Source organism: Geotrypetes seraphini, chromosome 3, assembly GCF_902459505.1.
Source record: "Geotrypetes seraphini chromosome 3, aGeoSer1.1, whole genome shotgun sequence".
Taxonomy (NCBI): Eukaryota; Metazoa; Chordata; class Amphibia; order Gymnophiona; family Dermophiidae; genus Geotrypetes; species Geotrypetes seraphini.
The window spans coordinates 250,647,576-250,662,792 of NC_047086.1; the positions used below are offsets into that span (position 1 = coordinate 250,647,576).

Genomic DNA, 15,217 nt, shown 5'->3' on the forward strand with positions numbered 1-15,217 from the left:
CTTGCCCACCAGAACGAAAAAGTTTTTCCAGTTGCGGGTGATCATCTGGATGGCTATCCCAGTCATTATAAGGAAAAGACGGCCTTTATCCCAGTCTGTTCTTAAAGTCACAAAAAAAAAAAAACCACAAAAAAAACTATTTACATTTTTTAACCTAGAAAAGGTGTGATTTGTTTGCCTGGTGTGCTCATTGGCACTTTCTTTAATGCTTATTTGTCATGTTTCTCTTGTTTATTTTATTATTATTGCAATTTTGGGCTTCAACTTACCTAAAAGGACTTACATGGACCAGCCAGTTAGGAAACAAATATCTCCTACTTTCCTGTTGTACAATTAATCTAGCGTTTGAATTAAACAACAATAGTACAAAATGAACGTTCTAAAATGCGAGTCTAAAAATTGTTAGTATGACTGGTGCATATTATAAATTTAATCCCTAATTTAAAGTTTCCCTGAAGGGGACTAGTTTAAGGTTTCCTCGATAATGAGACTATCATCTGTATTAAGAGTTGGCGATATCTTTCATCGGATAATATGAGAGATTAAAAATTGGAAACCTTATCACAGGGCATGTTTGTCATAAAAAAATAATATGGCATGGCTTCCTCCTTTCTGCCTGTATCATCTTGTGTTTTAATAACTCTTATTTGGCGATGCAATTTGTATAAGTTCACAGATAAAAGGAGATAGGTAAGACAGAGTGCGGTGCAGTGGTTAAAACTACAGCCTCAGCACCCTGGGTTTGTGGGTTGAAACCCACGCTGCTCCTTGTGACCCTGGGCAAGTCACTTAATCCCCCCGTTGCCCCAGGTACAATAGATAGATTGTGAGCCCGCCGGGACAGACAGGGAAACATGCTTGAGTACCTGAATAAATTCAGGTAAACCGTTCTGAGCTCTCCTGGGAGAACGGTATAGAAAATTGAAATAATAAATAAATAAAGCAGGTCATACCAACCCCATGGGAGAGAAACAGCTGGAGGCTACTAAAGCGAGGCATGGAGCAAAGTATTGCTATAAAATCGACAGTCTTTATAGCTGTTACGGTGGAGGAAGCTTTTGGCTGTAAACTGTCATGCACTGCAGCTTCCAGTGAAAGGACTGTGAATGCAAGGAGCTCTCGGGCCTGAGAACCAAAGAGCAATTAAGGTGGAAAAAGGAGAAAAGGAAGAAAATAATGGCAAAAATACAAGGCCCTATCTAGTTGATCATACTTAAAGCTGGACTCTCGCACCGCGTAGTGTCCCATCCTACCTTATGACGAATCCACTTCTGTGTTCATGTTTCTCGGTCTATTTATATTCTTATCTCTGGCCAAACCAAAGACATTTCTGTGTACAAGTCACCTTTTTTAAATTTCCAAAATAGGAATGGATTATCGGAGAACAGACAATCTTGCCAGTTCCTGGGTAGATTCACAAGTCAGAGAAACCCATAGTGCCTTTTGTAGGTACCATCTGTTCAAAAGTATATAGATCTTTCCTCACCCAATACTTAAATAAAATGCGATGTAAAAAAAAAAAAAAAAAATCACTCAAAGTTCATACTTTAACACATTCTAGTTCTACTGCTGATGAAGCGAATTTTGCAGTCATCAACATAACGTTTATCATTAGTGGTGTCTTTATTTGATCAGAATTTCTATGCTACAATAAAAGAAGAGGCTTTACATATATGTTTGTATGGTTGTTGTTTTTTTTTCTTCTAATAGTCACAAAAAAAACTTTTAATTCATGTTGCTTGTAATGCCCAGCTGGAGTTCAATCTTCTTTCTCAGCACCTTATGGGCTCCTTTTACAAAGGCGCGTTAGCGGTTTAAAGTGCGTAACAGCACACGCTAAACTGCCGGTCACGTTAGCCGCTACCGCATCCTCTTGAGCAGCGGGCAGTAGTTTTTCAGTTCGCGCAGGGGTTAGCGCGTGATAAAAAGTCACGTGCGCTAATGCCGCTAACGTGGTTTCGTAAAAGGAGCCCTATGTGTTTTCTCATTATTTGTCCTCTCTTCGACTGTTTGGTCTTGATTGACTGCCTTTCCCTAGTCCTCACTAGACAGTTTACGTACATTAAAATATAGCAAACAACTATTACATACATACTTCTCATACAAATTTTTTTTTAAAAAACCCAATAATGCACTATAAACCTACCGCTATTTTGAAAAGTTAGCAAAAGTTATATTTGAACGTTTCTTGGTTTGGCTTTGCTCTTTGACTAGATCGGGTGAGAATCTCTAATACGAACATGGACCATCCTCCCTTTCCCTTCAATACACATCAGTTTGAATTTCAAAAGAATTTCTACCAAGATTTAGTCAATGATTCTAGATGTCAATTCAAAGCAGATTTAGAAAGTGGAATTCGACTTAAGTCTTTGATGTGAGCAAACTTACAAAAATATAATACTATTCTGAAAAAACTATTGTTAATACCAATCAGACATGCACTGATGGATAAATATAAAAGAAAACATTTGCTGAATATAAAATAATTTCTACGAAATTTCGATCGAAATAGTAATTCATATTTTGCACAATTCGGATGGGTTTGATATTTAAACAGCAATAATTTTTTTTGGTCTTTCTTCCTTTATTTATGTCTGTTTAATGAGATGGTTATTGCTAACAAATCTCCGAACGATTTCCTGCTCATTGTCACCTCTGTTTTCTAGAGACTCTCACAGAAGAGTAATAAAGTCTCCCTGCGCCACAGACAAGAGATCCTTAGAATTAAAATCGCTGTCAGGTTTAGAAAGAAGAAAGAAAAAAAAAACCTGTAAATCGCAAAAATTCCATTTATTCCCAGTTTTTAGTATGTGTGTTGCTGAAGCAAGCACCATTCCCGGATTTTAAGGAGCTAAATAAATTGGCCGTTTCAACTGTTTGCTGTTTCTCAACTATTGAAAACAAAATAAACTACAGTATGCATTCTTCAAAACAAATAATATTAATTTGGTTATAGAGAGTCATGGATCATTTATTGTCCCATAATCACAAAATATTTTTTTTAACAGTCGATACTGTAATGCTGTTTTAAATGTAATTACTATATATGTAATGCATTTAATCTAAAATGATAGATGTATGAATGGAAATACGGAAGAACACTGAAGTCTACACAACAAGGATGGTTTCAAGACTATAGGAAAATATATTTTCTTTATTTTGAATAGACATTTCTTATTTTAGAGTCCATTTAGGGAGAGCCGATTAATGAATTTTTTTAATTTGGCTTGCCTGTTTTGTGAATATAAAATATATTTTCCTGGTTGATTGCTTAACTCTCTGAGGGGGTGCTGAAAAAGTTCTCAGCCCGACCAATCAGCTTCCTAAATTCTGCGCGTTATTTGGTACTGTAGCCGCAAAGGCTAGGATTGCACACTGCTTTCTAAGGAAAACCTTCAGGTGTGTGTGAGATCCATATACACAACATCGTTCTACAGCTCTTCCTAGAAACAAGATTTGAAATTATAATGTTGCTGAAATCTTATTAGTCCCTAATGAATGTCCCTAAGTAGTAAACTGGTTACTGGAGGAGGGGCAAGAGGCACATCCACATCGTTTGCTCGTTGCAGACTGACGCACCACCAGTAGCAACAAATAGGTCTAAACATTAGCAGATCTGCATGAAACAGCCTTAATCCCTACGAAGCAATTAGCTTCACACGGTTCCCTTCCTCCTTCGTCTTTCAGATATGCCCGCGTGCCGCCAATCACAGCGCCGCGTGGGCCACATCAAAGAAGAGCCCCGCCAATCAGGGCGCACCCGCAGGCTCAGTTACGTCATCGAAAGGGAGCTTCCAAGGCTACTTAAGGGACTGCGGAAGAAGGCGTTAAGGTTTAGTGAGCTATAAAGGGCTCGCGAGCTTGACTAGCCTTCCAAGGTCTGAGTGATGTCGGCTGCCTGGTAGTCAGCGGGAGGGTGAGATTGAGCTCGCGCGTGCGCGCGGTTGTGGGTGGTCTCGCGGGGGCGGGGCTTGAGGATGAGCGCCGGACCCGTGGAGAGCGGCGGCGGCGGCAAGAGTCTGCCTCAGTGCCGGGTCGATCACCTGCTTAGCGCCGTCGAGAGCGAGCTGCAGGCGGGCAGCGAAAAGGGAGACCCTACGGAGAGGCAGCTGAGCGTCACCCTGCAGGAGGCTGAGCTCTGGCTACGGTTCAAGGAGCTCACCAATGAGATGATCGTTACCAAGAACGGCAGGTACGCTGCTCGGTGGCCCCCTCTTGCTAGCGTGCATGAGTCTCAAAGTCCCTCCTTGAGGGCCGTAATCCAATTGGCTTTTCAGGATTTCCCCAATGAATATGCATGAGATCTATGTGCATGCACTGCTTTCAATGCATATTCATTGGGGAAATCCTGAAAACCCGACTGGATTGCGGTCCTCAAGGAGGGACTTTGAGATCCCTAGTTGCAAGTTTCTAAATAGTGCAAATGTGTGTGCGGACCTGTAGTGCAGGGGTGTCGAAGTCGGTCCTCGAGGGCCGCAATCCAGTCGGGTTTTCAAGATTTCCCCAATGAATATGCATGAGATCTATGTGCATGCACTGCTTTCAATGCATATTCATTGGGGAAATCCTGAAAACCCGACTGGATTGCGGTCCTCAAGGAGGGACTTTGAGATCCCTAGTTGCAAGTTTCTAAATAGTGCAAATGTGTGTGCGGACCTGTAGTGCAGGGGTGTCGAAGTCGGTCCTCGAGGGCCGCAATCCAGTCGGGTTTTCAAGATTTCCCCAATGAATATGCATGAGATCTATGTGCATGCACTGCTTTCAATGCATATTCATTGGGGAAATCCTGAAAACCCGACTGGATTGCGGTCCTCAAGGAGGGACTTTGAGATCCCTAGTTGCAAGTTTCTTAATAGTGCAAATGTGTGTGCGGACCTGTAGTGCAGGGGTGTCGAAGTCGGTCCTCGAGGGCCGCAATCCAGTCGGGTTTTCAAGATTTCCCCAATGAATATGCATGAGATCTATGTGCATGCACTGCTTTCAATGCATATTCATTGGGGAAATTCTGAAAACCCGACTGGATTGCGGCCCTCGAGGACCGACTTCGACACCTGTGCTGTAGTGCTATCCGCGTTCGTTTTGGGTGCCAAAAGTTGGTGTGGCGGGGCGTCAGAGTATGATGCCAATATAAGAGCCGAGTGCGGAGCCGGGAAGCGTGCTGCAGAAAGCAGCTTTTAAAGATACCATCCCAAAAGGAAAAGCCGCAGGTGTGGGAGGCGGGAGGGATTTTTTTTTCTTTTTAATTACTGTCAGTGTTTTAGCAAGGTAAGAGACTTCAGCCTTTGGTGGAAAAGGGTTCTAGCCCTGATTACCTTAAGGAGCTGCCCCCCTTTCATAACACAATTTTTCATTTTTTTCCAGGCAGGGGTAACTTATATTGTGTTTAGTATGGGCAATCGTTTTGAAAAGTTGCTGTTTAGGGCAGGGGTAGGGAACTCCGGTCGGGTTTTCAGGATTTCCCCAATAAATATGCATTGAAAGCAGTGCATGCAAATAGATCTCATGCATATTCATTGGGGGAATCTTGAAAACCCGACTGGAATACGGCTCTCGAGGACTGGAGTTCCCTACCCCTGGTTTAGGGTGAGGAGTTTTCTAGTGGGTTTTTGTGGTGGTGTTAAATGTGCAACTGTTCGCTTCAGCTTTATCAAGTACGTTTAATCAGGGAAGTTGTAGCTGATTTTTATTGCTCCCCTAATTTTTAGCAACCCCCCCCCAAAAAAAAAATATCCCTGGAATTTTTCCCCTAAGTAGACAGATTTACTAGAGGTATGGGTAATAATTTTATAGCAAAACGTGGGTCGTAAACATACTGAACAACTGAAGGAGCAGGCAGTGTGGTAGGATTTGCTAACTGCTAAAAACTACACTTTTCTTTTTAGACGGATGTTCCCAGTCCTGAAAGTAAATGTTGCTGGTCTGGACCCCAGCGCCATGTACTCGTTCTTACTGGATTTTGTGACTGCTGATAACCACCGTTGGAAGTATGTGAATGGGGAATGGGTACCAGGGGGCAAACCCGAGCCACAGGCTCCCAGTTGTGTCTACATCCACCCGGATTCTCCTAATTTCGGAGCCCACTGGATGAAAGCACCTGTGTCCTTCAGCAAAGTCAAACTCACCAACAAACTGAATGGAGGAGGTCAGGTGAGATAAGGCATGTAATACAAAGGACCTATTTTCGTTTTGTTTTTGCCTTCATTCTCCTAAACATTTCTATTGAGGAAAAAAAAAACCCACACACACCCCACCACAAAACAAACAATGGTAAGTCCAATAACAGTGAAATCTCTCTCTTCCAGGGAGGAAAAGGTTTGTGCTGTCAATGAGTTGATATATACAACTTGCCATATATATAACGGCACCCCATCATAAATTAGAAAAAACATCCCCAAACAATTTCCTTCCACATAGATTTGTACCTTTTTCACTTTTACTGTTTTTCAGATTAATATTGAAAAAAATGAAAATGGCATTTTGGGTCTTGACTTGAGCCCTTTCCTTTCTTTCCCCTCCAAAGATAACATGCAAAGACAACATATATAGGGGCAATTAGAGCACTCTGTCTTAGCAAAATAATAAAGCTTTCTGTTATTTAAAGGAATGAGCCAGCATAATCTATGCAACATGACTATGCAGTTTACCGGTGGTTTAATACTGGTATGCTTACAATCAACCACCCTACAAACAGAAAATCTAGTAAATAAAACATGAAATCCTTGTGTAACTAGAAAAAAACATGATTTTGTAGCCGCATTGGCACAGAAGCAGAAAAAACCTAAACTAGCTGTAGTTTTTATGTATGCTCCAAGAAGGATTTGTCTGAATATATCTTTAATATTGCTGCTTTAAACTACATATTTGAATATTCAGAGAAGCATGATCTTATGTCAGTGCAATTTCTTATATGTACCATAATGTATTTCTGTAGTGCTACTAGACATAACACAGTGCTGTATCACTCCTGTACAAGCTATTATATAAAACTTGTATTGCTATTATGAGTATATTTTAAGCTTAAAATCAAAAGGCCCTACTAATTTCATTTAGAATCCTATGTTAGCTGTAATTTTAATGTCTGGTGTTAGTTTACAGAGCAATAGATATTACACTGCTTAATACGTAAGGGATATAACAATATTGCAGACTACTTAAAGTAAACTGAATGACCACGACAAGCCTACATTGGGTATGGAAGCTAAAACAAACTGTAAACTTCAAAATTCGCATTAAATCTATTCTCCATAAAAATTGACATAGGATAACTTCATATATGTATCATCTGTACTAATAATCTATGAAGTCTAAAAACATACCCGCACAGTTTACCCAGTCCATAATCAAAGTGAAAAGCCTTTCTTTTAAAGAAAGTTATTATATTACTAGGGGAGAGTGTGGTGCAGTGGTTAAAGCTACAGAATCAGCACCCTGAGGTTGTGGGTTCAAACCCACACTGCTCCTTGTGACTCTGGGCAAGTCACTTAATCCCCCCATTGCCCCAAGTACATTAGATAAGATTGTGAACCCACCAGGACAGACAAGGAAAAATACTTGAGTACCTGAATAAATTAATGTAAACCATTCTGAGCTCCCTAAATTAATAAATTAGGTACCTTGACTCTTAAGAAAAGAGGAAGCAATCTCAGTCTTTCAGAACAACTCCATTACAGAGTGTTTCCATTAATCTTTAATCGGCAGTCTAGCATGTTATGTGTCCCATATGTGGACATTCAGTTGAGGACGGGCTGGGGAGGGAGGGCTTTGATGGCTGAAATGGTTAAGATGGGCTGGGGATGAGATTTGATGGAGACTCCAGTAGATAGAACCTAAGCCCAGAAATATCTAAGAAAATTTTAATTAAATGATTGATTTTTATGGAGCATGAAGACTGGACCATTCAGGTCTTTATCTGCTGTCATTTACTATGTTACTGTCTAATTTATACCGTATTGAATCAAAACAAAAATGATATGGGGATGAAATATTGTCAGTTTTAATCTTTTTGCCTATTACTGCACAAATATGTTGCATTTTCAATATACTCTTCCTTTTAGCATTAAGGGCTAAACACCTTAAGATCTTTTTTAAAAAGCAATCATTGTATCACTAATATGTACAATAAAACCTTGTTCCAGAAGCATGCTTTTAATCCAAAGCACTCGTACATCAAAGCAAATTTCCCCATAGGAAATAATGGAAACACAGACGATTGTTCCACAACCCAAAAACTATAATACAAAATACTGTACTGTTGTGTGTGCTTGTGTCACGCTTATTGTGCTCAGTTGTGATGGTTGTGCTCTGCTCAGCGATGCCATGTGCGTATGTTGTGCATACCTGTGTGGCGCGCATTGACGTGCTCGTATTGCAAGACAACGCTCGTTGATAAAGTTAATTTTTTTTTTTTTAATGTTTTGCTCATCTTGCAAAAAGACACTCACACGCCAAATTACTCGCAATCCAAGGTTTTACTGTATACAAATGATAATGACGGTGTGACAAAAGATGCACTATACCAGTGGTCTCAAACACGCGGCCCGCCAGGTACTATTTTGAGGCCCTCGGTATGTTTATTATAATCACAAAAGTAAAATAAAACAGTTTCTTGATCATATGTCTCTTTAGCTATAAAGTACAATATTATTATTAAGACTTAGCCAAAAGGAAAGATTTATAAACTATAAAGAGTTTTACCTCTTGCAAAATTGTCAATTCTGTAATAACACATTAACTATTTTTTTCTGAGGCCCTCCAAGTACCTACAAATCCAAAATGTGGCCCTGCAAAGGGTTTGAGTTTGAGACCACTGCACTATACTGTGGCTGCTCAGTGCGGAAAACATGTTCTTAGTGCGGTGATAACACCTGACTTGTGATACTTAGAATTGTAGTTGACGTGCAAGTTACTGCCAGAGATGCAAGATACTAGAGTCAGTGCTGCTCTGCCACCTTAAAAGTGGCCCAATACCTTTTCATATTTTGCTGAGTGGGGTCAGGAACAGGAGCACTGACCTGCTAGTACAGAGAGACATCATGAAATTTACCCCACCAGAGGTGTTTTAAGCTGAGCGCTGTTGCCAAATAAAGGTACAAGGCAGTATACTTCTCTAGTGAAATGAGGGAAATCTGGGCCTTGCAGGGAGTAGTAACAGCGGGATATGGATAGGTCCTGCTGTCCGCCTAAATATTTAACCCCCAGTCTTTTTCATCATAACCCACCCCCTTAGCTTTACCAAAAAAACCACGCTACAGTCTTCTGGTTGGTAAAATTAGCCGCAGCTAAGTTTATTAAACATAAACATATCAACTTCATTAACATTCTTAACATCGTATGAAGATCTCTTCCCGAGCTACCAAATGAATTAGATTTATTCCCTCGACCCAGCCACCACAGCAAGGGTCAGAGGGGTGGCATGTCCCTCATGCCCCATTTTTCGGGTCACCTGACCCACCGGGCACAGCTCCCCGCCGTCCCAACGCTCATCACCCGATGAGCCCCATGATCCAGTAGCTCGGGAGACCAGCTGCCCCCTGCCTCGAGCTACCAACCTCTGCCCCCAGACAACGGGCGGGTGGGAAAAGCCGCCCTGGAGGACCTCAGAAGGAGCTGAGTCTTTCAAGGTCCTGACTTTAAGACCTCGCCCCTGCACCCCTCCACCAATCGTTTTAAAATTTTCTTATCCAACAGGTCCCTCGCCCAATCCTTCCCTGCTTATAATTAGCCCACCTCCCAGCCGATGGGCGACACGAGCTCTACCATCCCCGTGTTACATTCCGCCCATCGACACAGGGGTCTCGGGCTCCCATTACTTGATCCAAAGGGTTTGAAGGTTGGCCAAAAGGGAATGAGGTCTGGGCTTAGACTGCTATCTGATGTGACTAACTACACAGGTGTCAAAGTCGGTCCTTGAGGGCCGCAATCCAGTCGGATTTTCAGGATTTCCTCAATGAATATGCATTGAAAGCAGTGCATGCAAATAGATCTCATGCTTATTCATTGGGAAAATCTTGAAAACCTGACTGGATTAAGGCCCTTGAGGACCAACTTTGACACCTCTGGAAGGGGTTATTGGCCCATGTTGAGTAGCATCATACTATACAAAGAGGGATACTAAACCCACCTCCCCTCTATAACTAAAGATCTGTGTTAGTCCGTGGGTTAGCACAGGGGTGGGTAACTCCGGTCCTCGAGGGTCGGAATCCAGTCGGGTTTTCAGGATTTCCCCAATGAATATCCATGAGATCTATTTGCATGCACTGCTTTCAATGCATATTCATTGGAGAAATCCTGAGAACACGACTGGATTCCAGTCCTCGAGGACTGGAGCTTGCAACCCCTGGGTTAGCATATTGCATTTGAGTACAAAATTAAGGCAAGAATTTGTTGGCATTAATGCTCTTCGTAAAACACTATAGATTTTTCTTTATTCAGAAATATAAATAACATACCATGTTCTATTTTTGTGCATAAACTTAAAACTTGCTTAAGTTATCCTTGTATAAAAAGCAATAGAACAAAACTTATATTTTTGGGATAAACAAAGCTGTTCACTTATGAAAATGAAGATAAATGGAATGTGATTAATTCAGTATGTTCCACATCTGATCCAAGAATAAGCAAGGTAAATTACAATACAGAAAAATAACAGTGATAAAGAGCACAACATTCATGCATCACATTTTATAGCTTGATTTATAATAAACTCTTTTTAAAGCAAAACAATGCAAAATAGAATAAGCTTCAAATTGGGCCCTGTGGAAGTCTTCACACTCTTGAAGAATTTTTCTGTGGAATAATTGAAAACGCATTGGTTTTACTGAACTACAGATTGAGTACTTTAAATTCTTTCACCTTGGAAAATAAAGTAAAAATAAATCAGGCTTGTGTAAAGTCTTTATATCCCTTGGTATTCAACATAGGAACACAATGTAGTCATTAGGCCGATTTGAATTACTATCCTCCCCTTTTATCAAGCTGCACTAGAAGTTTGTAGCACGGGCCGGCAAGCTAAGTGCTCTGCCGTTCATAGGAATTCTATGAACATCGGAGCATTTACCGTGCCAGCCCGTGTTAAAAACCTCTAGCATAGCTTGATAAAAGGGGCCATGTGTTTGTTTCTCTGATTTTCAATCGTTTTGACATTGTAAACATTTGACAAATTCAGGTCAAAAAAGGTAACATTAATTACATGAAATGTACCTTTTTGAAAATGAATTCCACAAATTTGGACCGACAAAAGGCAATTTAGGCCAGATTCTATAAACAGCACCGATCAGCGCCAACATTGTAGGTGTCGCTTGGCACAATTGCCAATCAGAAATATGGCACCTTTTATAGAATTAAATATATCAAAAGGTACAATCGTATTTAATCACAAAAAACTTCAATTCAACACGTATTGTAAATGATGTTAGGTAGAAGGGATTCATTCATACCAAAACGGACAGAAAAAGACTGTAGACAAAATCATAAAACGCAACGGAGAAAAATAAACCTCAATTGAGAGCAGCCAGGACTACACAAGTGCCCTAAGCCGCTCTCATCATCACAGGTTTATAAAAAAAACTCCGTACAATTATAGATAACTTTCATACATCAAAGTATTAGATTTTTTTCAAAATTTTTTTCAATCTTTTATCTTTTTCTTCAGTATTTTTGATATAGTTCAAAATATCATTTATTAGATCTGTCCAAAACACAAAGGAGAATTCATTCCCAAACACCTACAATGTGGCAATCAGCTCAGCTATAAGCATGTAAACTTCGTGAAGCTGCGTGACTTTTGAAAAACCGAAATATCAAATATCACTCATCTGGAAATGTGAAACTTCCTAGTCTCGACAGAAAAGACTTCCTGTTTCGCCCGAAAACGGCTACTTCATGGGATCCACATAATTCGGAATACTCCACGCTTCTTAGCAAGACAAAATTACAGCTGGCTCCTCACAAAATGGACGAAGGACTGCGAGACGCGCCCGGCTCATTCAAAAAGACGAAGGAGCCGGGCGTCATGACGTCATCACGTGATTTTTAGAATCACACCCCACACCGTGGTGCCTAAACAGAATGACATCACTAGGCATCCTAGACATAGGCGCCATTCCATTAGGCCAGCTTTTCACTCACCTAATTTGGTAGTACCCCAGTCAACCATGCTTATTAAGAACATAAGAACATAAGCAATGCCTCCACTGGGTCAGACTTGAGGTCCATCGTGCCCAGCAGTCCGCTCACGCGGCGGCCCAACAGGTCCAGGACCTGTGCAGTAGCCCTCTATCTATACCCCTCTATCCCTTTTTCCAGCAGGAAATTGTCCAATCCTTTCTTGAACTCCAGTACCGTACTCTGTCCTATTACGCCCTCTGGAAGCGCATTCCAGGTGTCCACCACACGCTGGGTAAAGAAAAACTTCCTAGGTGTCTTAAGAATTCAGTGCCAAACTCTTAAATTGTTTAATGTGTTTTTTATGTTTTGATTGGCTGAAAACCAGCGGTCAATTACTACACTGATTATGCTAATTAAAAAAATAACCCCCCTCTTTACAAAACCGTAGCATGGCTTTTAGCGGTGGCAACAGCTCCGATGCTCATAAGAATTCTATGAGTGTTGGAGCTGTTACTGCCGTGACCGGTGCCAAAAATCGTGCTACGGTTTTGTAAAAGAAGGGGGTAAGTTTATGATCCTCGCCTAACTTAGGCATTGCTAGGCGTTGTATATGGAATTCCCAGTTTTGTTACTGATATCCCTTGAAGGGGGTATGTAAAAACATTACGGGCTGGTATGTTTTGCCAAATGATTCATTAAGGGCTCCTTTTACGAAGCCGCGTTAGCGGCTTTATTGCACGCGACATTTTATCCCGCGCTAACCCCTGCGCTAGCCATAAAACTACCGCCTGTTCAAGAGGAGGGAGTAGCAGCTAGCCCGTGCGTTAAACCGCTAACGTGGCTTCGTAAAAGGAGCCCTAAATAATCCTGGTACTTTGAATTAAAACGTTTTTTTAAAACAAGTTTTAAACTGGACTCAAAACAACTGTTAACAATTGTAATGAGGCCAATACTGATATTACATGATCCCATTTTGGGACATGAAGCAGACAAGCTGCATATTTTGCTCCCCTCTTCTAGTAATAAAAGCCATGAACTGTTCAGACTAAGGGCTCCTTTTTACGAAGGCGTGTTAAGGCCTTAAACGCGCGGAATAGCGCGCGCTAAAATGCCCCGCGCGCTAGCCGCTACTGCCTCCTCTTGAGCAGGCGGTAGTTTTTCGGCTAGCGCGAGCGCACCTTTGTAAAAGGAGCCCTAAGTATCTATCAACTTACGTGACAGGATGAAAGTTTTTACAAAATAGTTCATTGACCTGCAGTAGTTGGGTTTTGTAGTCTTTCCAGTTTTTCACCACAGAGGATTAATTAAACATTGCACACTCTTATATACCATACAAAAACTCCATAGGCCTTAATGTAAGGTGCTCAGTGAAAGTCCAATAGCTTAAAATGTGAGCAACAGATTCTAATAGCTTAGGCTGAAAACATCATTGCATCCTTCCTACCTACCACCAGCTTGGTGTTTTATCAAAAAAAAGGTGACTTCTAAGTAAAAATGAGGAAAAGGGTTACTTATCTTCAAAAGCTCAAAATCCTCTCAATCCGTTCCCCCAAATATTCCAAGTGCTCACAGTGCTTCCCAGTTGTCTGTGTTCAATAAAACTGTTCTCCACTGTTGTTGGTAGTAGGGAGGATGCACTGATGTTTTCAGCCTAAGCTATTGGAATCTGTTGCTCACATTTTAAGCTTTCACTGAGCACCTTATATTAAGACCTATGGAGTTTTTGTATGGTATATAAGAGTGTGCAATGTTTAATTTTTTGTGGTGAAGAATTTAGTGATATAGGATTGAGGATTATATTTAAAAAATTTTGTACTCCTGAGGAATAAATTAAGTGTGTTTCAAATTTTGCCACAGAGCTTCTGTTGAGTTCAGCTCTGGGCTTTGACTGTGCTTCTAGTGGTTTTTTTTGTTGTTGTTGTTGTTGTTTTTTGCTTCAGCTTAAAATTGGCTGCTGAAAGGTGGATTTTCTCCTCTGTCCAGGTCTGTGGCAGCCATGCTATCTCTTGGATTTGCTTGCATTTGCATAATCCATCTTTATATGACTTTACAAGCTATTTTATTCCTGTTAATATAAAGCATCCCTACACCAATGTTGCCACCACACAATGCTGAATGCTAGGGAAATTAGGGGACCTACTGTTTAATGCCACAAATAATTTAGGATTGAGACAGATTACTTCAGTCTCTGTAAAATTTTCTATGTGCATGCAGTGCCCTCTTAAGTGTGTTCTTTGAACACTGATGCATATGGCTTCTTCAGCAGTGTCTTCATTGCTGTCCCTCATACAAACACATCAGACCCGGCTTTAGCAAGATAAGATTCTGCTTCAGAAAGATAACTTTTACTTACCTTGAGTTTTTTTTCAAAAAGACTAAGTTCAAAGTTAAAAATATTAGAAAGCTGTTGTGAATTAGAGAAACACTTTTGCACTTCTATTCAGTGGCGTACCTAGGGGGGGGCGGGGGGGGCGGGCCGCCCCGGGTACCAGCCCTAAGGGGGTGTTCCCGGCCTTGCCGTTCAGTCCCCCGCCACCCCCGAAGGACCGCTCGCCCCCCTGGCCTCCCCGCACCACCTATGAACAGCCGCAGCAGGATCGCGAAGTCAGCGTCAGCATCCCTGCGCTGCTTCCTACGACGCGATCCCGCCCCTCCTCTGACGTCAGAGGAGGGGCGGGACCGTGGCGCAGGAAGCAGCAGGGATCGCTGACGCTGACTTCGCGATCCTGCTGCGGCTGTTCATAGGTGGTGCGGGGAGGCCAGGGGGGCGAGCGGTCCTTCGGGGGGGGCGGGGGACTGAACGGCAAGGCCGGGAACACCCCCTTAGGGCTGGTACCCGACGCTGACTTCGCGATCCTGCTGCGGCTGTTCATAGGTGGTGCGGGGAGGCCAGGGGGGCGAGCGGTCCTTCGGGGTGGGTCGGGGCATCAGGCCTTCAGGGTGGGGCGGGCGGGCAGGCAAGCAGGCTTTCAAGGGGGAGGGGGTGACAGGCAGGCAGGCAGGCCTTCAAGGGGGGACAGGCCTTCGGGGGGGGGGGTGCAGACATTCAAGGGGTGCAGGCCTTCAAGGGGGGCAGGCAGGCCTTCAGGGGGGTGCAGACCTTCGGGGGGGG

At 42.1% G+C, this 15,217-nt stretch overlaps 1 protein-coding gene across 1 annotated transcript in view; it reads left to right on the forward strand.

Moving 5' to 3' along the window:
• Positions 1-3,850: 3,850 nt before the first annotated feature.
• TBXT (T-box transcription factor T) overlaps positions 3,851-15,217 on the forward strand; it is an 88,351-nt gene continuing 76,984 nt past the window's right edge. Inside the window, exons 1-2 of the mRNA XM_033935859.1 lie at positions 3,851-4,192; positions 5,883-6,147. Of these exons, the coding sequence (XP_033791750.1) occupies positions 3,978-4,192; positions 5,883-6,147 (480 nt within the window). The 5' untranslated portion in view covers positions 3,851-3,977. The remainder of the gene's footprint in view (positions 4,193-5,882; positions 6,148-15,217) is intronic.